The sequence below is a fragment of the Melanerpes formicivorus genome, unplaced genomic scaffold, assembly GCF_026170545.1.
Source record: "Melanerpes formicivorus ecotype bairdi unplaced genomic scaffold, bMelFor1.0.p_v2 SCAF_1, whole genome shotgun sequence".
Classification (NCBI taxonomy): domain Eukaryota; kingdom Metazoa; phylum Chordata; class Aves; order Piciformes; family Picidae; genus Melanerpes; species Melanerpes formicivorus.
In genome coordinates, this window is record NW_027142353.1 from 24,390,259 (window position 1) to 24,415,763 (window position 25,505).

Consider the following 25,505-nt stretch of genomic DNA (forward strand, 5'->3'; position numbering starts at 1 on the left):
TAAAATAAAGAGTTTGAATGTGGCCCTTTGCACAAAGCCAATCTGCTTCAACCCATGCTTACTCAGAAATTCTTGGGGTTTGTTTCTTTGATTTTGGAGGTGTTGTTCAAGACCACTTTTATGTTTTCTTCTGGATTTGTTTCAACTTTTTATTGTTCTTCTTATCTCCATACATTTATTCAGATAATAGTGAAGTCTCATCAACACCATTTTAATGCCTTTTCTCATATACCTGTTTGATATCCATTGTTTCATAACAGAAACTAAGCTGTTTCTGGTGGTTGCAAAACTAAAAAAAAAACCAAATAGTAATGCTTGCCAATCTTTATTTTTGTTTTACTCAGCCCATGATAATAGCTTGTGCTGATCAGTCAGATTGCTCAGTAGTAGATATGTTTATTTGAGTAACTTAGTTTTCAATAAAAGGAGGAAAGTGGCAAGCTATGGTGAAACTCTTGGGCCCATATAGCTTGACAAGGTTGAATGAATAATTGCTAAATGCTCACAGGTAAGTTGTTCATGTGTTTCAGTAAAGATGGTGATGGAATAGTTAGTGTTACTGGGGATACAAAGCAGGATAATTATAAGCCCAAAGTTAATTTTACAACAGACTGAACAAAAATACATACCTTGTGACTGCATAAATTAAGACCAGAGATCAGACTCTGGTAGAGTACAAGAAAAACAGCAAGAGTGCAGTTGGCATGCTGGCAGCATTCCACATAGCCTACATTATGTTGTAAGGAAATTATTTTAGTAGTTCTGTTACAGAAGTTAAAAACCCCAATCTTTTAAACTGTTGTTAGCATTATAATTGCAAGAAGGGGAAAAAAAAAAAAGAAAATTACCTAATGAATTTGTATGGTTTTACAGAAAGTGAATGTTCCTGCATCAGAAGAAAGTTAGCTGAGAATCAGGAAAATGAGCATCTGGCTCAGGTCTCTGACAAAATGTGACAATACTTGCTTGAAAAAAGCAAGACTGTAAAACCAAACAACCCCTCACCTCCTACCCAAATGAACATTATCCCCCCCTTCCCTCTTTACTTTCAGTAACTTTCAAATGTTGTGGTTAACAGGAAATTCTATGAGATGGGTAGGTGGTAGGTTTTCAGAAAGGAGTGATGTGATACTGCAAAGAAAACCTGAGCAGGATAGAAAATGTTCCTTCATATTTCTTAAAAACCTAGTAAAAGACTTCTTGCTTGCTCTCTACTTAAATAATTTGCATGTGTACATATATGTAGAGATATACTAGGTGAAATTATGTAAATGTCACTGGGAAAGATTTTCCCCCACTGTAAGCAGCAAGCACTTGAGACCTTGAGGTGGGCTGGTACACCAGTGCAGTAACACAATGTCTGTTCCTTTTAGAGTAAAGGAATAAATGGGGGAAAAAATTACTTCATTGAGAAGTGACTGTAAATATGTCGTTTGCAAAGTTAGCTCCTATTTTGCTTGTCATAAATGCTGGCTTTTCTGTTCTCACTACAGAAATCTTTCTCGTCCCTAAAAGCTGAGCTGAGTAGTAGTTGTTTGTGTAATATCTATAACAGTGGTCTTGCCCTTAGCTTGACCTATATAAGGCTGCTGCTTTCAGATTTGTCTGTGGGTGTGTTTGTGGAATAATACACCTTTGCAGTTAGGCATTAATAGCTGCACTTTGAGTTACGCTCCATCTGTACACTCATTTAGGCCCGTGTGTACTCCTCAAGGTTTCTAGCTCTCTGTGTTATCTGCTGAGGTTAGAAAGCTCCTGATAGTCTCTGTCTTTGCTAATTTTGGGGTTTTTTTGAGAGTACATCTGGACCAATCCTTCCAAGCAGCATTTTGAGAACTCCTTTCTCATTTCTGTTTTGGTACCTAGTACTCGGATCTTTCTCTTTCCACTTGCATGTCGTTTGATTTTATTTAGATTGCTTTTTAGAAAGATGGAAGGCATCTTTGCAAAGACTGATGGTTTTTAAAGGCTCCTGTGGTGGTTTGGCCCTGGCTGGAGGCCAGATGCCCACTAAAGCCACTCTATCAGTCCCCTTCTTAGATGGACAGGGGAGAGGGAAAATATAACAAGAGGCCTGGGGGTCAAGATAGAAACAGTTTAATAAGGCAAAAGGGAAATCAAAGGATGCATGCTGAATCAGGAACAAAGAAAGATATTTTTCTCTACTTCCCATTAGTAGATGGTGTCCAGCCACTTCCTGGGAATCAGGGCTTCAATATGCGTAGTGGTTGCTCTAGAGGTCAAATGTCATTAATGAATGCCCCCCACTTCCTTCTTCCCTTTAGCTTTTATATCTGAGCTGATGTCATATGGAATGGAATACCCCTGTCGTCACTCAGTCAGCTGGCCTGGCTGTGTCCCCTTCAAAGATCTTGCCCACTCCTCAGCCTTCTGTTGGGGAGGGGGAATGTTGGAAAAGCACAGCCTTGGTGCAATGTGTGCACTGTTCAACAGTAGCCAAAACACTGGCGTGTTATCAACACCCTTTCAGCTACCACTGCAAAACACAACACTAAGAAAGATGCTATGGGGAAAGCCAAACCCAGTACAGCTCAAATATCCCATTTTTATGCCAGCCTAAAATGCATATGGAGTTTGAAATTGGGCATTAGGATCCTATCTGCTGCTGGTGAGGAGGCAGGTGACTGACAAAGCTGTGCACCCTCAATGTGCCATACAGATGTACTCACTTCACAGCCTCATTTCTCTCTGGGTAAATCTTGTGGTCAGTGTCAGATCTTGAATGGAAGATGTTGAAAACTCTTTAATAGCGTGCTTTTTTTTTTCAGGAGGTGGGTGATGCTGATACTGTCAGCACAACCACTGTCCAGAATGAACACATACACACACAATGTTTCTCTGATGAACCCCTTAAAATTTCTGTTCAATTTGAGAGAAATTAAAGGAAGATCCCAACTGGAATTCAATAGGTGACATATATTGCCTTCTCCTTATCCATTCATCTCTACTGCTCTGTTGTCTTGTGTGGAACACAATGAAACTTGGAGGTTTCAAATTCTTGGAACTGGCATTAGAATCAAAGATTTTCCCCTTTGCAGAAAAAGATGCATGTTGATTTCCCCCTCTGCTACATGGTGATCTGGACAGGTTTCTAAACTATATTGCATTTGCGAGCTATGATCTTAGCTTTATTAAGATTTAGTAGATACAGCATCCCAATGCATTGCTGAAGGGGTTTTTCTGAGTGATGTCCTGTCTTGAGGATGTATCAGAATTAATTCTACTGGCTCTGGTTTGATCAACAGAATTCTTATTTCTGGCATCTTGTTTGCTGTCAAGGATCTCTAAGATCCCGTATTTTGGGGGGTGCTGGATCTTCCAGGATGTGGTCATGATGTTTGTATGCTGTTTAGCAGCCATTAAGCAGATTAGTGCAATCTGTCTGATTAAGAGGTAGACAGTGTTTACTTATTAAGAGAAAAATACTTACAAAAAGAATGCAGAATCTTGCCTGTCATTGTCCACAGAACATATGCCAACTCACACAAGTGAACTGTACTTTTTGGCTTGACATTGATGCAAAGTCACCTTCACCCCAAGATCTTCATTCTGACTGTTCCAGATTCCAGAGCACTGCTTAGAATTCAAGTCCAGTAGATTATGCTCAGCTCTGTAAAAATGTACTTAAGTGGTATCCTAGCTATTGGTGTCAGGCCAGCATGCCACATGCTACTTGATGACAGTGCTGAAATTCTTGGATTATTTGATTGATGTGTTTCTTCCATTTTCAAGAAAGAGCCCATCGTGACTTGAGTCACAAAGGCTGATTAAAGCCATTGAAAGAAACGCTTGTATTCATCTACCTTCTGCCTATGAAGTTAACCTTTCTGATAATGTTTGTGTTGTCAGGAAGGCTTCCTGTCCTTGCAGTGCAGTCTGATATGACTCCTGGTCTTATCCTGTTTTCATCTTGGGCTGGGGCAAAGGTCTGCAATGACCATGGAATTCACTGTGATGGAATTTATTGCCCCTAAAACATATCTGTGTGCTGGGATGTTCATTTGTTTGCTCAGAATAGTGTATGCAACAGGTTTAGGCTTGTACCTTGCAGACAATTACCTCCATGGGATTGCTCTCAAAATCTGCAGTAGTTTCTGCTTCAGCTCTTCGGAATACAGTAATAATCTCCATGTCAGGCAGCAGTTCAAATGGACTTCAGACTGCCATCTGCTCTGGAACTGAAAAGGTAGCTCCACCAGTAGTGATGAGCTCACTATACTGTATTTATAACCTCACTCTGAAATCTTCCAATTCCAGATGTGGCAGAGCTGCCCCTCTCTCTTATCAAACATAACATTGTTACAGGCGGTATGTATTTCTCTACTTGTTTCTCCTGTTTCTGAAACTGGCCTAAAGGTGACTCAGCAATGAGCATGATGCACACTACCAAGAGACACCACTTGCCCCTCCTCATGCTCACGTGCACACATTTGGACAAATTCTTTTGGTGTGGGGTCTGTCTCTTGTATTCTTCCATCTCTCCTCTTATTCTAATAGTCTTCTGCATTTGTACTTCAGTAGTTGGAAGGAGATAAAGCAGGGTGTGTACACGCTGACTGCAACATGCTGGTATTGAGATCTCTGATGCACTTGAAGCGCATTTTCCCATCCACAATGGAGTGTGTCTATTGACAAAACATTGTGAAGTAACTGTGACTTCTTTTGTGCACTTGGGAAGAGAAGATGACTCTTAGTTGTTCTCTACAGTTCTTCCTGCTCTGCAGCACAATGGGACGGGAAAATTGTGAAAACTTGTCTTGCTAATACAAGTTAAAAGTTACAGCATCAATATACATGCTTTGTGCTTTAGAAAACTGCTTTGTGCTTTAGAAAACTAAACTCTTGGTCTTCACCAGAAGTAACTGGGTTGGAGAACTGCCAGCTATTATGGATTTATCAAGAACACCACCACTATTTTTGAGCTTCCAGAGATACATAGTTATGTTTGTCTGTACAAGTTCCTTATACTCTAGGAGTGAAAAAAATGGACTTGTCTGTAAGTTTCTTCCTCAGTTTCTTCCTGCAGGATTTCTCCAATAAATATTTTTTTCCTTATATTTAATATTAGCAGGATTTAGTTTTGTGTTTTTATGCTGTTTGTGGTTCTTTTTATCTTTCTTCATATAATGAATGAATTTAAATAACCGCAAAAATTGCCAAAAAAGGGACAGACTTCTCTTTCACCACCACCCCTTCAAAAAACCCCCCAACAAACAAACAAAAACCCCTGACCAAACTGCCCCCCCGCCCAACCAAACCACAATCAGCATCATAGCAATGAGATTTTTCCTTAATTGTTAGACCATGCTCAGGAATTTCAGAATTTACCTGATTCCAGTCTAAGTGACCTTTCTAGCTCAAGTGATTTTAACTGTTGGCAAGTGAGGATTGTGGGGTCAAAACAGTTATATTTTCTATTGTAGCTAAAGTCTATGGAAATACTGAATATCGTGTTCCTTCTACAGTGATAGTCCATATCATACAGAAATGTTAAATGGCTAGCAAAGTGTCTGTTCCAGTCACTGTGCAGACCAGTTGAATTGTTTTTCTGTGGTATTTTTATACCTTTCTTTAGCAGCATGTTTCAGTTCAGATTCTGGATTCTTAACTGGTATGGAAGAGAGAAGACTTTATATATGAAAGGGCTCATGAATCAGCCATATACAATTCAACACAACTGGGAATATTGTTTGTACTAAACCCCTCCAAAGAATGGTAGGATAATGCAGGATATGCTTTAGTGATCAAGTAGATAGTGTTGGTGGGAATGTCAGGGCTTTTTATTTGCTGGTTTTGAGAGTACAGTCTTCCAGTTAAATCTATTATTATCTCAGAAAATTATCATAGTACGATATTGGACTTCAAAATGTTTTCTTTCCTCCTAGGGCTCCATGTTTTCCCCACATTTGTAATATATGAACTGACAGTCTTACTATTCCTTACATTGTCTGTGGTCATAATGAAGGTATTTTCTTTTTCTCTTTATTCATCTTTTAATAGTGTAATACTTTTTGTGCTGTATGCCCTACTGAAAATTCTGTGCATGAACTGAAGATATGATATTAGATATGATATTAGATTTGTACTGTAAATCTGTATTTGGTGAAATCTTACTGATTAGAATACAGTTTTGATAGAGCATCCTTAGGATATTAAAAAGAGGATTATATTTAATGTTAGAAGTAAGTTACATATGGAGAAACATCTATTTATCTAGCTTGGGGTTTGTGACAAAGTTATCAAGTGTTCATTATAGTAAACAAGATACTGTGTTTTATTGGGCAGTGCACATTTGTCTCTTCTGACATAGAGAAGACACATTTAGAACTCCACTAGTTTACTTGATGTCCAGAATTTGTATTTAATGCTGTATATCTTGCAGCAAACCTGCAACAAACCCCCTAAAATGTTTTTAAAGTTTGTCTTGGCAGTGTTTGTCCTCTCCCTGATTCTTCCAAAGACCAGCCAGTATATCAAGTGGATTGTCTCAGCAGGACTGGCACAAGTCAGTGAATTCTCCTTTGTTCTGGGAAGTAGAGCACGCAGAGCAGGGATCATATCTCGGGAGGTAAGCTGTTCTGTAGTTACTAACTTTGGGGTTTGCACCTCAACAAGGTAGAATCATAGAATCATAGAATGGTCTGGGTTGGAAGGGACCTCCAAAGGTCATCTAGTCCAACCCCCTCTGCAGTAAGCAGGAGCAACCTCAACTAGATCAGGTTGCCCAGAGCCCTGTTGAGCCTCACTGTGAATATCTCCAGGGATGGGGCCCCAGCCACCTTCCTGGGCAACCTGTTCCAGTGTTTTACTACCCTCATGGTAAAGAACTTGTTCCTGGAATTTTGTATTACTGTGTATTGGATATACTAGTACACTCCAATATTGTGACATCTCTTAACAAGTAGAATCCACCCATGCAGATGAAGTCATGTGTATCCCTGACAGGGTTCCTAGTTCTATTTTTAACTTTTTTCTTATTGTACTTTGATATTTTAAATAGCAAGTTTTGATTTCCAATAGCTTAGTTATAAATGCTCAACCTTAAGTGCTCTCTCTTACAACTTCTTTATTAACTGAGCAGTGAGTTGTAAGAGAGGACCCAAAGCACTGAGAGGCCTTTGCTTTTGAAAACTTGATATACCTATAGAGAGGTAACTCAAAAGTATAGGATTTGAATAAGGAAATATCAGTAAATAAGAACTATAGAGGAGATATGGTGAATTGGAAATTGTCTTAACATTTAAACAAGCAAACAAACTCATGATCTTTCTCTGCAAAGCTTGTTCATTTTAGATCCTCTGCAGAAGAAACAACCATTTTTTTTTTCAGTAGTCATGAAAAAAATCCCCTAGGGAAGAAACCTTTAAAATAGTTTCATATTGAGGCTGTGAGAAGATGAAGTCTGCTTTGTGAAATTAAGTAAATTATGAATATAGAGACAGAACAACTGACCTCACTTTCCTATACTAGTTGCTTTCTTCTCTTTATCTCTGCTCACAAAAATACTTTGCTGGCACTCTGAGCTCTTCATTGTGTGAGCAAGTGGGCTGGATAATGCTGGAACCAATTCCAAATAAAGCATGTGTGAAAAGCTTACACAATGCTGTTCACATCTGTAGGTAAAGGTGATTCATTTTCATGTCCACTCCTGCATATAGTTAGGAGTTACAAATACTGTGTATTTGTACAGAGTTGCAAGATACTCATACATGATCACAAAACCAGTTTAGAGGCCTGTCCACTATGCTTCAAGGCCTTCAGGCTTGCTTTATTATTTTTTTCCTGTGGAAGCTCTCACATCACTGTCTACTGTATAGGACCGTATAGCTCTGAAATCCATGCTTATGTTTGAGACCTCAAAACTACTTCCTGCTGTTGTTTTGTAAGACTCATTCAGACTCTGTAGTTAAGATCTTTTTTGTTTCAGAAAATATGCAGTTACATCTGGGACTTTTTGAGTGTATAAAAAGAACGATGAACATTGCCATTGTGCTATTAAGCCAGAACAGTTTGGGGTGGTGTGTTTTGTTTCGGGGTGTTTCTAACATGGAGAGGTATTTGGCCTTTGACCCTTGACAGACATCGAGCTTTCAAAATTGACCCCTTAAAAATGCATGTAAATAATTGGTTTTCTATAAGCTCCTAATGTTGTTTTTGTAATTGTGTCTTCAAACTAGGTAAACAGATAATTAGATGACTTTCACATGAGCTTCTTTTGTAGCAATATGCACAGTTGGTTGGCAAGATGGGTGAAGGCTGAAAATACTGTCCAGAAGAGTATTGATTTTCTCAAACCTATCTTAGTGTACTATGAAACTAAGAAAATTAATGGCTTTTATTTCCAATTTTCAGGTCTATCTTCTTATTCTGAGTGTGACAACTCTAAGCCTTCTACTTGCCCCTGCCCTGTGGAGAGCTGCGATTATGAAATGTGTTCCCAGACCTGAAAGACGTTCAAGTACTTGATTAAGATTTGCATGTATACAAAAATACATCTTCTTGCAAGGAGTATCTTTGTTGCATATTGTATTTCTATGCACTCAGAAAACAAGAGGTTTTGAGTAGTCAGTCCTCTTAATGTGCACTTGGTTATAAGCCTTATACTGACCTTAAAACAAAACAAAATTCAACATTAAAAAACAATTACATCATTTGAATTGCACACCTTTTACAAAATTTAGTTTCTTACTGACAGATTAGGATATGCCAGAATATTTTTTCCTGATCTAATCAATTCAGAGCATATATTATTATTATTGTTTTTAATACAGCATCATGCAATCTGTGTTGATTATTTCTTTGCCTGAATGTGCCTTTTAATTTTCATCCCATTTTGTTAATGCTGGTAGATCACCAGATTTTGTTAAAAAGAAGAAAAAAATATATATATTATGGTGCCTATGGTATCTTCTTTCACTGAATGACTTGAGTCATTTTTACATTTAGGAGTTTAATATACTCGTATAAAATAAGTCACAAAACACGGTTTCAAAAGTGAGTAACAGTGTAGTGCTCCACGCAAAGGTTTAACTGTTTAGCATCAAACTGGTTTAAGCAGTCAAATAAATACTTCAAATGATATAGCCAATATTGTATGATGTTGTATTCCAAATTGCAGCATATAATGTATTTTCTTAGAGTGATAACTTTTGTGTTAGTCTTTGTATTTATTTACATATTTGCCCAAAAGTTGACAGTGAGAAAGGGCATAACTTAAGTTATATTTGAAGACTGACAGTTGTCACCCATTTTTGTTGCTAACTGCAGATACAGGTAATTGTTTACAGGGGTGTTTTTTTCTTTGTTTAAAATTAAAAAACAAATAATACTTGTAAAGCTGGGAAGTCTAATTTCAAGCAGATGTGAAGTTCGGTAACTTTGGAAGTCGGTCGTTACTTTACACTATGTTAATATTTGAAATGATTTTAAGTCAATTAATTTGCACAAAACTAGAAATGACAGACTGGATGGTTATTTGGAACTCCCATGACTTTACATGTTGCATTAACATTGTGATTCTTTTTAAAATACCATGATACTTAAAAAAAGAACCAGTGTTTGGAATGTGACCTTAAATGTAAGTATGTTGTTTAAAACAATATATGTAGTGGGATAAGCCCTTGTAAAAGCCCATTCTTTAAGTGTCATAGCAAAAGCTTACTCAAACTGACAAACAATGTAAAAATCGTCTTGAGGTTTATCTGCTAAAACCAATACTATTAAAGATCCATTAACACTTTCAGGTCGCCATTATATTGTCATCTGAAATAGCTTTGATACCCACAAAATGGTTAGAAAAATGCATGTTACATAAGTTTAAATTGCCAGTTAAAAATGAAAGCTGTCCTCCAATTAGCAAAACAAATCTTTGATGCATTTGTGTCCTTTACACCTCTTTTGTTTACCATAGTAGCCTCAGTTTCCTCCTGTGTTTTCTCTGACATCTGCTGGGCTTGTCAAAATGCAGCTTGGACTAGTCTAAAGTGCATACACACTTCCAGGACAGGGTAGAGTTTATTGTACCCGAGTTCTTGCTCACTGGATTTGGGGCTTTCCCTCCAAGCACTGATGCTTCATAAAGGTTGCAGGAATGTATGGCAACTCCACCTCTTCTGGAATGGTTTCAAAAGTTACTGAGGTACAGTGACAAATACTGAGGAAAAAAGCTGTGCTATAAATAAAATACATTTTTTATGAAATGGATCTGTTACAGTGAATAAACTTAAAACTCATTTGTTGGTGTATTTGACTACTTTGTATTCAAAATATAGAAGTAATTAAAAAGTTTTATGGTAACATTTAAAAATTTACCTGCTCAGACATTTTACTCTTTTCAGATGCCTCACTTAAGTAATTTGTTAATTTGTTTCATAGCTGTACTATGGAGAAAAATCTTACTTTGTCCACTGAGCTAGCTCATAGTTTCTGCTTGAAATACCAACTTCTCTTCTGAAAGCCTCATTTTGGTTTGGAAAGATAATTATTTCACATGTAGTTTACATTGTATGTTTTGGGGGGAAAAATGCATCTATGACAAACCATGTTAGACACCTTTCATGGTTTCCATTATGGTCTCTTAGTTAGTCCTTGAAACTGGTATACAAAGTATTACAGCTGTGATGAGTAAACCTTTTGTCTAATTACATAGCTGTGGCTAGTTGTACTTCTTTGGAAAATCTGGGAGAGTAGGAAATTCTGATGGTTTGGGTCCCTTAAAAGATAGAAAGTATTTTCCTGATTACCTTTTAAAGGAATTGAGTGAAGAGTGGTTTTGGTACCGTGTCCAAGAAGTATCTAGATACCTTACTGCTTACCTCATCTCTGTCACTTCTGTCCCAAATAAATTTTGATTCAGTCAGGACTTGGCTAGTTTTCAGGAGAACTGGGGAAAGAGAATTAGGAGCCTTATCCAAGTATTGATGTTCTATGCATTGTTGTTGACACAGACTTGGATTGCCTGATTGGATATTAGATGTAAATTCAAATTACTAATCTTGCTGGACATATGATAAGTTTGTTTACAATCAAATGTTTGAGACGGTCTCACAGAAATCTGGATGTGTATTGACATACTATAAATGTTTCCTGAAATGCAGATAATGGCTCCATATCAGATGTTATTCCTGAATGATTGGCCATGTCTCTATGAAAAACAGGCAGAATATTTCACAACTGGCCCGCTTAGATATAATTGTAGCTTTTCAGGAACCTTATGCATGTACTCTGGAATATTCTCTTTCTGTGTCAAATAGGTATAATTAAAGCAGAGATTTGGAAGCCCTGAAAGCTCGACTTGTTAAATGTTTGTTGAAGAACAAGTAGCCTTCTCTGGATTTAATTTTTTTTTATGGGTCAGTTTGTTGGAAAGTGGTTCTCTCTCATTCATTTATGTAAGGATCAGCACCATTTAAATACAGATAAGCTGATACAGGGCAGAAACTTCTTGATGTGAGGATGTTTCTGTGGTGAAGCTGAGCTTAAGGGAGTGGAAAGGAAGTGCTCTGCGCTTGAGTAGAAACTCATTCAGCGTATCTGTTTGGGATTGGTTGGTCTTTCTTGGTTGGTGCGTTTTGTAGGCGGGGAGGCGGGTGTAACTGGTTGCGTGTTTTGTGTGGCTTTCTCTTTGAGAATTTGAGTTCTTTCATATTACCCCTTAATTACTACCTTTGGTCATTGTTCCCTAGAAGGGTGAAGGAACCAAAACAGTTTAAAAGCTGGTGGTGTGGGTTGTGCTTGTACTTCATGAGTCATACCCTCTTCCCAGGCTCAAATTAGCATATATGGACCCACAAACACCCTACTCATGGCTCATCCTATGTAGAGCAGGCTGCTTCAGTTCCTCAGTAGGAAGATCTCTAGTGGGAGCTGTGAGGTAGGTTCTTGCAATTGTGGCTAACGTGGGCATAGGACAACTCAAGAAATGTCATGATGATGGCCTACTCCATGGGTACATAGCTTTTTAAAAGATGTAAGAATTCCTATTTGTTATAATCCTCCAAAAGGAGAAAGCAGCCTCAGAGTACCTTGTAGTTTACTTAGTTTAAGAAAAACTGCTTTGTAGGCAGAGAGGTGTGTGGGGGTGCCTAGCATGACAGAATAGTGCTGTATGATGATGCTTTATGGAGGGCGTGAGAAACCTATCATGGTCTTGCTGCCTGTTGGAGTGAACCCAGGAACAATCTAACCACAAAAGCACTCCTGGGTTTTTTTCTAGGGAAGGAATCTGTAGTTCTGCTCTGTAAGCAACGCTGGCAGTGCTCCAGCATGTGGGCAGTGCCAAGGGTGGAAGAAATTGGACCCCTGAGTGACAGGAGGCAAGCCATGCTAACAGCCTGAACATCTTTGTGGGAAACAGCAATATCTGATGAAGAGCAGCAAGGATCAAACATCCACATCATAATAGATGACAAGAAGAAAGTCAACAAAGCTAGTGAAATGAGAAGGAAAGCAGTAAGATGTCCCTAGGGCTGGGAGATGTGTGGTCCATCCCACCCTGAAGGAAACAAGGCAGAAGGAATGCCTCTACCAGATTCCTTTAGAAGCCCAGGAGGAGCACTGCTTTGGTTCCGCCGCTACCACTGTTGGGTAATTGCTTCTGCTGGGTGGGAGAACCTTACTGATGAAGGACAGTGGAGACAAGGAAAATGTGACTGCTGGAGACAAAAAAACGTGACTGCTGGAGACAAAAAAACCAAACTGGAGAATGGTGTGCCCAGACTGGCTCAGAGACAACTGAACCTGCCTTGGGGGACAAAATCTAAATCAGGGAATGGCAACACTTTTGAGGTTATGATACAAGCTGTATTACTCATTTCTAAAATAGAGCAGAAATGTGAGAATTGGGAGATGCTAACTCCCAATGAAGCCAGATGTTGGCAAACTTGTCAACTGGTATTAAGTCTTTATCTAAGCCAGGATCTCACACAGGTTGTTCTCTTAAGATGGCATGGCATCCAGTTCTGAAGCATGTAAGTTAAAATATGTCCTCTGGCATCTTTCATAGGTTTCTGTCTATAGACTAGGTGACTTGAACTGTTGCATAGTTATGCTACACTGATGCTTTATTAGAATAAACCTTTATTAGAATAAACCTTTATTAGAATAAACCAAACCAGGTTGGAAGAGACCTTCAAGATCATCGTGTCCAACCCACCAACCAATCCAACCCACCCAAACAGCTAACCCATGGCACCAAGCACCCCATCAAGTCTCCTTCTGAACACCTTCAATGACGGCGACTCCACCACCTCCCCGGGCAACCCATTCCATAGCACAATCACTCTTTCTGTATAGAACTTCTTCCTAACATCCAACCTGAACCTCCCCTGGCACAGCCTGAGACTGTGTCCTCTTGTTCTGGTACTGGGTGCCTGGGAGAAGAGACCATCATCAGCCTGTCTACAACCTCCCTTCAGGTAGTTGTAGAGAGTGATAAGGTCACCCCTGAGTCTCCTCTTCTCCAGGCTAAGCAGCCCCAACTCCCTCAGCCTCTCCTCATAGGGCTTGTGTTCCAAACCCCTCCCCAACTTTGTTGCTCTTCTCTGGACTCGTTCCAGCAAGTCAACATCCTTCCTAAACTGAGGGGCCCAGAACTGGACACAGTACTCAAGGTGTGGCCTAACCTAATGCTGTTTGAATTTGTGACCTGTTCTTTACAAGCACACCTGAAAGGGGGAGACAACCCATAGAAGGGAGTTATGAACGGGAATAGCCTTCCACTGCTTCAAACACAAAGTCCTAAAGCTCTAAAACACCTGAGAAAATCAAGCTCAGAGATGAAACCCTGAAGGTTTTTCCATTATTACAAATTGTTTGTGAAAAGACCTTTGCAAAAGAGAAAAGAAAAAAGAGAAAAGGAAAAGAAATAAGAGATAAGAAAAAAAGAAAGAAAAAAGATATAAGAAAAAAGAAAAAAAGAAATAAAAAATAAAAGAAAAAAAATAAAAAAATGAGGAAAAGAGAAAAAAAAGAGAAAAGAAAAAAGAAAAAACTAAGAAAAGAGAAAATAAGAAAAAAAACTAAGAAAAAAGAGAAAAAAAGAAAAAATAAAGATAAAATAAAAAAATAATAAAAAAAAAAGAAATAAAGAGAAAAATAAAAGAGAAAATAAAAAGAAAAGAAAAAGAAAATAAAAACCCCAAAACACAACATCTGGGAGTGGGTATGACTGGGCAGTTAGCAATGTGTCAGAACAAATATTAGCAAACCGGGACATCCCCTTGTTTGTGCTTGTTCAGTTGTCTCTCAAAGCAGCTAAGGGCAAAAACAAGAAGCACCAGCAGCATAGCAATGTTACCTGACAAGTGCAAATAGAAGAATCTAACTAAAGAAGGTGGGCTTCTACTGTCTAGATTGAAGAAAAGTGTTGATTCTGATGCTTGCAGAGTAGCTGTGTAGTTTTCAAAGGCAAATAATAGCATGACATTCATACTCTCTCCTTTGCCATTGCTCTTCCCTTCCAAAACCCGGTGGAGTATCGTGGGCCCTACAAATTGCAATTGGTAATGAATTATAATTTTTTGGGTTTTAATTCATAAGTTGTGTGAAAGTTTTGCTTTGCGCTAGAGAAGGCAGGTTTCTGTTCAACCTGAGATTTTCTCAAAATGGCACTAGTCTCTGGGTAAAACTTAGCAGAGGAAATAGTTTGTATCTCAGCGCAGTCATTTAATTCTACCTTTTTAGAAGCATGTTTGCTTTCCTTATAGTGCTTTCTTAACCCTGGGACAGACGTACCCTGTCGAGGATACATCCCTGAAGACTGCAAAAGCTCACATTATTTGGGATAGGGAAACAATTCTTTTCTACCAGATTTAATGTAGAAAGTGTGTGTGTGTGTGTCCCTGGCCAGGGACTAGAGATGTATAGACAGCTTAAATCCACATAGAGAGTATATGTGACTTGGAAAGTGTGAAGAGCAGCACCATCCTCTGGAGATGTTTTTTTAGGAAGCTTGCTTTCTGCATCTGGCTTGGGGTGCTTTATGTTATTTGTATATAATAGTTCTCATCTCTTTCTAAGAAGTTACCAAAAGTTATATTTTACTCTTTTTTTTCAAGCTGCCATCAAGTTTACTCAAGAACAAAAGAGTGGGGTAGTAACAGCCATTATCAGAGCAGACTACTGCATGAACAGCCATGGAACCCCAGAGCAGCAAGCAGGGGGTAACCAGGAATGAAAAACCTGAAAGATTGGTATTTATCAAGAAAATTAAGGTAGCTAGTGTTTCATCATTATTAGAAACCACAACTCAACATCTTTAAAAACATACATAAAATTGAGTAAGGTACAGAAGTAATTAAATATAAATCTCATCAACTGATGAGATGCATCTTCATTGCCATCTGGGCAAGACTGTCATACTGTCTCTATATAGGTGCTCTGCTGGTTGTCTTCCATTCCCAGGCATAAGGAAGCAGCATCATTTTGGAGAAAGAACTTCCTGCTCCCACCTGGATCATGGTATTATGAACAGCCTTGTACCACATAGGTTTGGTATCATCACATGCAGATACACATGCAGCTTTCCCGCTTCAAACAGCTTTCTATACACTTCTGTAGACACAGCTTGAGCTTTCTCACTTTGCTATGCCTCTATAGCCCCCCATTATGCATGCTGAAAGCTTTTTGCCAACAATTACATAACTCCTGCATAACTACATCACACAGCCCTAGACAACATGCAGTATTTCAGCTGGCACGTGGCATGTAGATGTTTCAGTCTGGAGATGTCTGAAAGCTCCAGTGACAATTTTTTGGTGTAGATCTGGTGTAACTCGTCACCCGACCCGACTTTCACTTGAATTACCATAAGCCCCTAATTTTAGCAAAGATTAATGTGAAGGACGTGAACTTGCTCAAGTAACGGCCGGACTAAACGTAATGAGGAAGCACCCACAGGATGTTGTAGCAACTAACCACAGCACCCTGCAACACAAGATGCCAGTGTCGGCACCCCCCAACCCCGAAAAAACGCCCAAACCCGTTCAGCAGCACGGCCGACCCGGGCTCGACCCTCGGCTAGCCAGCAGAGAACGAGCGAGGCGGCCCGGCACGGCCTTCCCCCCACTTTCCCGCGGCGGCGGGGGCCGAGGTGGGGGTCTTGCCCCGCAGCGATAAGGAGGCAGAGGAGGCGGCTGCCACGGCGCAGAGCGGCGAACAGCTCGCACCCGCCCGACTGCTCGCGCGTACCGACCACCACGTGCTCCGGTGGCGGCCGGGTCCGAAGAGCAATCTCGCGCCGATGCTTCCCGCGCGCTCGCCGCCGGCGCCGCAGGGCGGGGAATTGGAAGGCGCGAAAATGCCGCGCATGCTCCTCCCCGCCCGTGGAGCGGCGGGCGGTTGGCTTAGCCGCTCCGCGTGTGCCCGTGCAAGGCACGCTACACCCCCGTGACGTCAGCGCGCAGCGTCACGCCGGTGGGACGCACAAAAGTGTAAGTTTCAATTTTTTTTTTTCCCCTGCCAACGGGGGGGTGGGGGGGGAAATAAAAAATAAAGCAAGCGAGGACAGAGTGACGGGGTCGCGCGCGGGGCTCGGAGAGGGACTGCCCTGCGCTGGCGCCTGCCCGACCCCCCACCGACCCCCTCATCCCGCACCCCGCCACGGGCAGCTCCTTGGCGGTTAGGGTGCGGGCCGGGGCAGCGGCGGTAGGCAGGTGTGCGGAACCGCGGGCGGGCGAGACGGGCAGGCCTGCTGGGGGCGGCTGGCCGGGAGCCCGCCAGACTGGCGACCGGTGGGGACAGAGGCGTGCTGGGAAGTGACAGCCCGCCAAGGGAGACCCTTTCTCACCCACACCCCCTTCCCCGGAGCAGCGGAGATGGGGGCGGTCCCTGCCGGCCCCCCACCCCTTCAGAACTGCCGTTGAGGCCGTTGGTCTCCCGCCGCCTCCCCCCGCGCCCGGCTCCCTCCTCCCCTGCCCCCTCCCGCCGAGCTCGCCAGGCCCGCGCGCGCCGCCGCCGCACATGTGCAGTTGGGCGCCTCCGCAGCAGCGCGGCGGCGGCAGGCGGGGGGTGCTCCCGCTCCGCGCTCCAGGTCCCTGTCTGGGGGCGGCGGCGGGGGATGGAGCCGGCTCTCTCTGCCTTCGGCCGCTCAGGTGCGGGTAGCCCCGGGCCAGCCTGCACTATCGGGAGGATGGGGAGTATTGGAGCGGCGGAGAGGGTGGAGGTGGAATGGGAGGAGGGGGCGCCGCGGGGTGCTGCCGCCGGCGGGGCGAGGGTGAGGGCGAGGTGGACCCCTCTACCACACCCGCCGCCCCTTCCCCCCATCGCCGTCGGTGCCGCCTGGCGCGTCCCCCCTTCCTCGTGCCCCCGCTGCCTATGAGGCGATTAGCGCGGCCCCTCGCTGCTGAGGGGAGGCGGCGCGGGGCTTAGGGCTTTGCCCGGGCGGTGAGGCCCTGGTCGGGGGGCGCGGTGGGGGTGGTGGACGGGCACTGAGTGCCCGCGGCTGGGTGGCGACTGCCGGTCCTTGCCTCCTGGTGCAGCGCGGCCCGTCCGCCTGCGAGGACGAGGAGGAGGAGACGGGGGTGGCAAGGCCCCGGGGGGAGCTGGCCCCTGGGGCCTACTTGTGCCTGCTACTGGAAGTGGGGAGGAGAGGAGGAGGCCAAAGGAGTGATCTCCTTCCCCGCCGCTTCTGCCCGCGCCTAGCTCTCTGGGTGTTGCGAGGGGTGCAGCTGGACAGGGACCGGCCCAGCTCGGGCTGCCTGCTACCCCGCCGCGATCGGGTACGTGCTGGGGGAAGGGCGCTCCTGCCACGGGAGGACTCACCCTTCTGTCGGAAAAGGGAGTGTTTCCCACATGGGAACCTTGGGGTGGGGGCTTAAGACATGCATGGGTGATGACAGTGAACTTTTTAAAAAACGGTGTTTGCAACACTAAATTGTATTTGCTGGTACTCAATAATTTCTGTTGTAAGAACTTTCCCTCTTCTCATTTTGGTAGCTGATGTTGTCTTTACTTGCTTTCTAGAAAATAGCATCATTGTCTCTGTGCCGTGCAGACGTCAAGATTTTAAGAAGACTGATTTTTAGCTTGGGTAACATGGCAAAAGATGTAAGTGTATTTGTAGTGCATAATATGTGAAACCATAGATGATAGAATATGTTTGTTTTTGTTAACAAAAGCAAACAAGGTTATACTTTATTATAGTTTTCATTAATGAATATGCAAAACTTAACTTTATCTACATTGTATGTCAAGCTTATGCTGTGTTTTCCTGTAGAACTAACAGCATAAACCACCTTCAGATCTCTAGCCATTTTTTCAGAGTAATTACTCTTAAGAATTCACTATGCTCATGAAAACACTTTGGCCATTGACATTAGGTGTGTTCATATTGAGCACTATATGTGTATTCATACTGAATACCAAAACAACTTGGTTTTGAATTGTGTTTAAAAAAACAAACAGCAAGTACTGTCCAGATAACTGTCATTGACTGCTGTTGTTGACTGGCATTGGCCTTTGTTGTGTTCAAGGGCATATTATACATTCAAACAAGTGAAAAGGGTTCAGTCTACTTACATGATCATTATTTGCCTCTGTCTACCAAAATATGCCAGTTAGTATCAGTAAAAACAGACTTTGGGGACTTTCATCGTAGACTTCCGCTATCACTGATGTTAAGGTTAGTGGCTTTGATTCTGTAATCTACGTCTTGAGCCATACTTGTACTTTACCCGTCCAGTACTCATAAAAGTAACCAGGTTCTGCCATTAAGATGTAAGTGATTGGGATTTCACATTTTTTATTAAAAATTAGACAAGCTAATACTCTATATACAAATTAGAAACTGTTTCCCCTTAAAAAAACCCCAAAACCTAACAGCATACAAGCTGAGGAAAAGTGGTACAGTGCAAATTCTTCAACAGTAGGTTACAATATAATGGAGACTGGTTGGAGGAATTGACATGAAGTAGGGCTCGATTTAACAAACTGATCTTTTAGAGAATTTTGGTAGCTCAGGAGCAACTGAAAAATATCTTAATGTGCAGAGAAACAACCAGAAATACGTAGTCACTTAAAACTTGCCTGGAAGAGATAAGGGTGGCCAAGTATGTTATAGATAGCAGAGTTCATGGAATGAAAGGCTGTATAAGCGGGAAGAAAATGAAAGAGGAATGTTAGACTAGGAAGTGAAGTAGAAACAGCTCAAAGTAATTGAGATACTAATGTATGTTTGTTTAATAGTAGGTTTTGCGTGAAAGATTGACTGAGCAAAGAAGTTCTAGCACCTGGAAACACAGATTAATAGCCTGGAAGGTCTAGGGGAGCAGAATGAGAATAAAGCATCTAAGAAAGAACATAATTATTTAAAGATCTAGCTTGTTCTGGAAAAGAGAGTAGTTAAAGGAGTAATAACATACATAATAATAAATTTAAGAAATAAGATACTACAGGTAGGGAAACAAGTTGCTTTCACTGTCTTTATTACAAGAATTAATAATTGGATTTGGAAAACCAAAAATCTAGATCAGGTTTTAGGTAAAATTTTAACTGTATTTGAGCACTGGAGCAGGGTAGCTAGAAAGGGTATGAGATCTTAATTGAAGGATTGTATAACCTGTTCTTAAAAACCTCTACACGTATTTAATCCTGCCTCAGGGAAGAAAGATGAACTACTTACCTTTTTGCAGACTGTTACATACCCACCATTACATGATGTCTAAAATGTGTAGTGAATGCTGGGAAAACATAAATTTCCAGGTATGGTTACAGGCCCTGTTAGATTTGATTTAATATTAAAAAATAGTGAGGCTAATCGGTATAACACATTTGAGCTTTTCAGGAGGAAGGAGATTTATTCCTGTATAGTTTGTCAAAAATCCAGCATTTCTTCATAGTCAGTAGTGGAATTGATCATGATAGAGACAGTATCGCTAGGTTTCTGGGTGCTGAGTCTCTGAAGACCCTCACTGCTATACATTTAAACATAATGACAGGGAAATATTCCTATGATTAACGGCTTGTAGTTCTGCCGTGTCACCTATCAAGTGTACTAACTGACCATGAGATGTTGTGGTGAAGAAGATGGCATAATTGATTAATGCCCCTGCCCCTTCCTTCCCTTTTTCTCAACAGAGTTGAGATGGATAAACTGTGGTAAGGGTTGTGCTGCTAAAATGCCGAGTCTGGGCTTCAGGTGGCATTTATGTGGCCAAGCATGCTTCAGTGTGCTCTATCCTGGGAATGCAGGCTCAGTGTGCATCCCATTCTTATCCTGCGCTGCTGGGGCCAGTGCTTGCTCTGGTGGTGGTGAAGCAAGTAGCCCTGCAGAAGAGGAAGGTGTGGAGCCAAGGTGCCACAAGAAAACATGCTCCTACTGAACCCCTCCCACTTGCTACAGGGGAGCACTTCTCCGTAGTTACTTGCTTCCAGCTCTTCTGATACCTTCTTATAAAAACTGATTTGTGCGAAAAGTGAAGTACTTCAAAAAGTTTGCAAAATGAGCCTTTACTGAAGAACTGAACACATTAATTGAGCCCAATGAAATGTTTTTATAAAGGATTAAATAACTACAGAACTACTGATAAGATGGCAAGATGATGCTTATGAGCTATTTGACCCAAGTCTAAATTCTGTTAAATAATACTTTAAAATGTATGCCTCAAATACTTTACCAATGTGCAATGAAGAGAAAATAAGCAACAAAGCACTGATTTTAAACATTTTATTTATTTTTCAAAAAATAGTTTGCTGTCCTTGGCAGTGGTCAGGAAGCTATGAGGTGAGGAAAAACCAAAAACCATTCATATGTAGCAGCTTAAATAAGAGTCTGCAGGTGGAGTTTAAGAGCATAATCACAAGCAGTGTTGTAGCTGGGCAATTTGAAAAATAAGTAATGGAGAAAGAAATACTACCTTGTGAAGGTTAAAGTGTCAGCGTATATCAGGGGGTTTTGTGTTTTGTTTTTTAACTGTTATATAAAAGGTAAATGTAAAGGGGAAAAAAGGAGCAAACTCATTTTGCAGTATAATGGTAATGAGCGTAGCCATTTTTGGGTTTATGTAAATGAGCATTGTGTGGAGCTGAGAAGCAATTCTAGCAGTCAGGCAGATTGGCCATGGAATATCGCATACAACTCAGAAGGTCTTGGTTACTAGAAAGGCTATTTTTTTGTGTGATTTAAAGAAATAGTGAAAAAAAACATTTGTGTGGATGAGGGAACACCAGCTGCAGCATCATAAGGTCTTGTATACCTTGGGAGTGGAATCGTTTTATTGCTTGGAAGAGGCAAAATGACTAATTGAGATCAGTAGAGTTGGGTACAGTTTGACGTGCACATTTTTACTGTATGGGAAATTTCTTGGTCTGAAGCACAGGTAATCATTGCAGGCAGAAGATCTCCAGAAACTCCAGTTTAGCCTATATTCCTGTTTCTGGTTAATCTGTCATTCTCTAACTCTTTGGTGAGTCTACTGTAGACTCTTCCACTGTTTACAGATATGGCACCTTCCAGGCAGGAGCTGGAGCCAAATGTACACACTGAGGTCCTATGCTGACTTGTGCTGCTTGATAGATTCATTGGATTCATAGTTTGTGGGGTGTACAGTTCCCTTGCTGAAATAGTGACCCGTCTATCCTTAAAACAAGGCAGAATGCAGCATCTGAAGAAGAAACAGGAATTAGTGTAGCAAGAAAGTAAATTTGGTAACAATTTTTCATTTTCCAGCTCCCAGCATAAGACTGTGGACTGCTTGGTGGCCCCTTCTGTGTTCAGCTATATAGAGACTTACTTGTGAATGAAAAAGATAAATACTTTTTTAGTATTGCTGGTTAACACACCTTCCAACACTAAATTAACATTTTCTGAACTCTAGCTGAAGATCCAACTTGAGGTGTGACCCTGTTTCTTCTCTCACTCTTGTTGCGAATAACCTGTGGAAGCCTCTTAACCAGTCATTATGACTCTAAAAACCGCTGTTAAACAGAGGAGAAGATGCAGGAGTCGCTTGCAGGAACTGGTTTTGTTTGACGGGTTAGTCAAATGCATAGTCTTACAACAAGTACTGAGGAGACGGGCTAGACAAAAGGAGTAAGATTCCTTCTGGTCTCAAAAATTACATATATCTAAATAATTATTTGAATTTTGTACCTTAATAGCAGTTGTTATGGTGTTATGAGTGTTTCAGTTTGGCATGAATTATTCACAGTAACAAAATAATAATTGTTCATGAAGAACATAACAGTTGAAAATGAATTTGGCATTTCACAAACTTTTAAAACTGACACCACTGTTAGCTTTCGGAATTTCTCAGTCTAAAATTTCTTTCTTGAACCATTTCATAGGTTGCCAACAGTAGCATTGATCTTGGAACCGCTTGTTCTAAAATTAGATTTTAAAATATTGTTTACATTATGTTTTATTATACTGTCATTTTTTGTTTGAATTTCTTTGGGGGCTTTTTTCTCTTAATCCCCACTTTGCATAAAACTTACAGTATCTCCAGTATTTCATGGTGCTTCAATTAATCTCATCAAGTAGTAGTTGTGGCCTATGTTCATTTTACAACGAAGCCTTGTGCACATCTGAGGTCACTGTAACAAGTTCTGCTTGCATGAAGTTCAGCACCTGATCTAACATTACTGTTTAAGAGATCAAGGAATGTAGAGATTAACATTGATGGTTTATTTTAATTGAGTATTCAACACACTTGGGTACCTAATCCAATGAATTTATTACACAGTGTGAATAAATAATTTGCTCAAATACTGTTTAAGACCCCTTGCAGCAAACTAATTTCTTTCCACAACTTTACTGGATGGGTCAGCATTTCTACTAAATTTGGGGAAAAGTAGATCTGTGCTTCTGTATATCTTACTAGAACACCACAAAGGTTGTACTTTTTAATAGCTTCCATATAGTGCTTCTACATCAATCTTGAACAAGTCTCTGTCATCTGAAAAAGTTGTTTATGGTGGATGTGGTGATTTTAGGTTAAGTCTTTAAAATGCAGTTACGGATTTCAAGCAGAAAAGTGGAAAAATATAAACAAATCACTGTTGGGTGTAAAAAAGAAAACAAAAGATTATTCTAAACAAATTCATTGGGTAAATGTCTGGAATAAGATGAGCTGCACCATAACAATTCTTCCCTTTTTTTCTCTTCTGATCTCTGGCTGGTTTTGCTTCACTCAAGAGAGATAATCTGCATGCTTTGGCTGGCCTTGTCTAAATCTAACCCACTGCTTCTCTCTCTCCGCTCCTTTCTCTCTTGGGATGGTGGGGGGCAGCAGCAGTGGAATGGCTTCTCTGGTCTCTTGACCCAGGGGAGTTTTTGTGTTGTTTGCTAAAGTAAATATCTGTATAATATTGTAAATACTGTATGTTTTGTACATACTCATCACATTCCATTGTAGAGTGTAGATTTTGCTTGTAAATACAGCTTCATTTGCTTCTAACTGAGTTGGTCTGGCAAAGTTAATGTTAGGAGGGGAAACTTCAACCCGCCACAGTGGATTAAAAAATGCCCAATGGATGTAGGAAATGATGTATTTTTGATCTTTTTTACATTATGCGCTTTCAGTGCCTAGAAAGTATTGAGAAGTCTTCAAAACCACTTTTTGTACTTTTCTTAAAATCCCAGTGTGTGTTTCTCCTTTTATGTTTATTTTTGGTTACATACTGGGAATTTCAGTGAGGCAGACTAGAGAAGTTAAGTCTTCAGCGGCTCTCAGGTGGTTCATGCACCTTTTTTGATATCATTTTAGTTCAGTGACTTCTTGGTAGCTTGATCTATTTCTGCTTGCCTTTAATGAGTTCTTACATGTTCAGAAGATTACTAACTGAAGATCAAATAATCATGAAATTAGGTCTTCTATAAAGGCATTTTGGTCAGGGGTTTTGAACGTTAATTTTTTTAAAAGTGCTTTTTAGAAGAAAGCAGAAGGAAAGTGCTCTTTAAGCTTTCCTTTTTGTATTCCAAATACACAATAAGAGTTTTCTTTTTAAAATATTTATTTATTTGTATCAGAAAATTACAACTCTGAAGTTTCTGTAAATAAAATGATTTCATGTAGCCTTTAAATGTATTAACTCACTGTGTCATCTAATAGCAGTGGCTCTCTGTAGTGCTACTTAGTAAACACACTGCTCTGACAGCATGCTAAACAAAAATACAGCTTTTAAAAGTTAGGTTACACTAGGGATCACTTACTTCAGTGTTTGTATTTGCTTGCCTGGATATCATTTCATTGAGATTTATTGTGGCTAATTAGAAGTGGGAGCAAAAATAGGCCAATATTTGTTAAACATTCTCTGTGTTGAAGTGGTTCTCAGACTGATAGTGGACAACTCGATTTTAAAGGTTAACGGTGGTCCATATCCCAAGCCCACAGATGGCTACTTGTCTTATGTTGCATTACATTACATTTGCTAAGTGTCCCAGTATTGCATTAGTGGTTACCCAGACTTGCTTGAAAATTATATTGAGGGCCACTGTAGCTTTATAGTACACTGATAAGAAGGTTGATGAGGCAAATGGTTTCAGAATGAGTCCTGTTTAACATTACTTGTCGATTTCAGCTCTGGCTCAGATGCTGTTGAGCAAACAGCTGTGAAGATTTGATTTGGCTGTAAAAACAGAAGTCTGTTAAGGTCAAAGCTAGAATAGCATGAGGAGATAGTTGTGGAAGTGGCTGTTGCTAGTCCCTCTCTGTATATAAGTGTTTAGTCTAGAAGGACACAAAACAATGCTTTTGTCTAATCAGTTTATGTAGTAAAGTGGCAAAGCAGTGCTTTAGTGATACACAAAAAATCTCATGCAAAATTTTGCTTCATTCTTACAGCTTTGCAATTAGTTTTGGAGGTGTCAGCTTTAAGTTTTGCAGGGATTGTTTCACTTGGGCTATTGAATGACTGTAAGAAACAACAGAGTATATTGATTTTTAACTCCTGAGGTGTTTTTGATCTGCACAATTGCTTAAATTGGACCACAGTTTGACTTACCTTCAAAATGAATTTTTCATTTAATTTTTGGTGGATTCTACATGCTGTGCTCTGTTCTGAAAGATCAGCCAAGACACCTAATGATCTTGACATAGTCTACAATAAGGAGGCATCAGGTGTCATTCTGTGTGTACTCGGTGTCCAACTTATGTGCAGTATCAGTGCAGCTCATGTTCAGAACAAAGATTGACAATGCTTAATCAACCTGCATTTAGTTTTTACCTTCATAATTTTGCGTGATCTAGATCTTTAATATCTAGTGCTTTGATGATGCCTTGCTAATTAAGGTGCTGATAATTGAAGTACACTTTTTGGAAAACTTGTAAAATAGAATCATAGAACCTGAAGTGTCATGTCCACAAGTTTCTTGAGCACCTCTTTCTACCATTTCTGTGCTATAGCTCATTGTAGAGTAATTGACACATACATTAATATTGAAGATGCTGCCATGAACTGAGAATGAGATATGATCTCTTGTTTTAGAAGGCTACTGAGACACAGTAAAAGGACACATCTGGGAATTTTGCAAGATCAGACTCTACAGC

At 40.6% G+C, this 25,505-nt stretch overlaps 2 protein-coding genes across 5 annotated transcripts in view; both read left to right on the forward strand.

Moving 5' to 3' along the window:
• Nucleotides 1–9,194, forward strand: part of TMCO3 (transmembrane and coiled-coil domains 3) — a 46,788-nt gene extending 37,594 nt beyond the window's left edge. Inside the window, exons 12-14 of the mRNA XM_068137102.1 lie at nucleotides 5,907–5,986; nucleotides 6,440–6,589; nucleotides 8,374–9,194. Of these exons, the coding sequence (XP_067993203.1) occupies nucleotides 5,907–5,986; nucleotides 6,440–6,589; nucleotides 8,374–8,487 (344 nt within the window). The 3' untranslated portion in view covers nucleotides 8,488–9,194. The remainder of the gene's footprint in view (nucleotides 1–5,906; nucleotides 5,987–6,439; nucleotides 6,590–8,373) is intronic.
• A 7,199-nt stretch (nucleotides 9,195–16,393) lies between these two features.
• Nucleotides 16,394–25,505, forward strand: part of TFDP1 (transcription factor Dp-1) — a 50,943-nt gene continuing 41,831 nt past the window's right edge. Inside the window, exons 1-2 of one of the 4 annotated variants that reach the window (XM_068137169.1) lie at nucleotides 16,394–16,451; nucleotides 17,983–18,066. In XM_068137169.1, the coding sequence (XP_067993270.1) occupies nucleotides 18,055–18,066 (12 nt within the window). In that variant the 5' untranslated portion in view covers nucleotides 16,394–16,451; nucleotides 17,983–18,054. Of the gene's footprint in view, nucleotides 16,452–16,901; nucleotides 17,112–17,478; nucleotides 17,739–17,982; nucleotides 18,067–25,505 lie in introns of those variants that run through there. The other 3 variants (XM_068137195.1, XM_068137186.1, XM_068137178.1) reach the window with 3 other exon arrangements.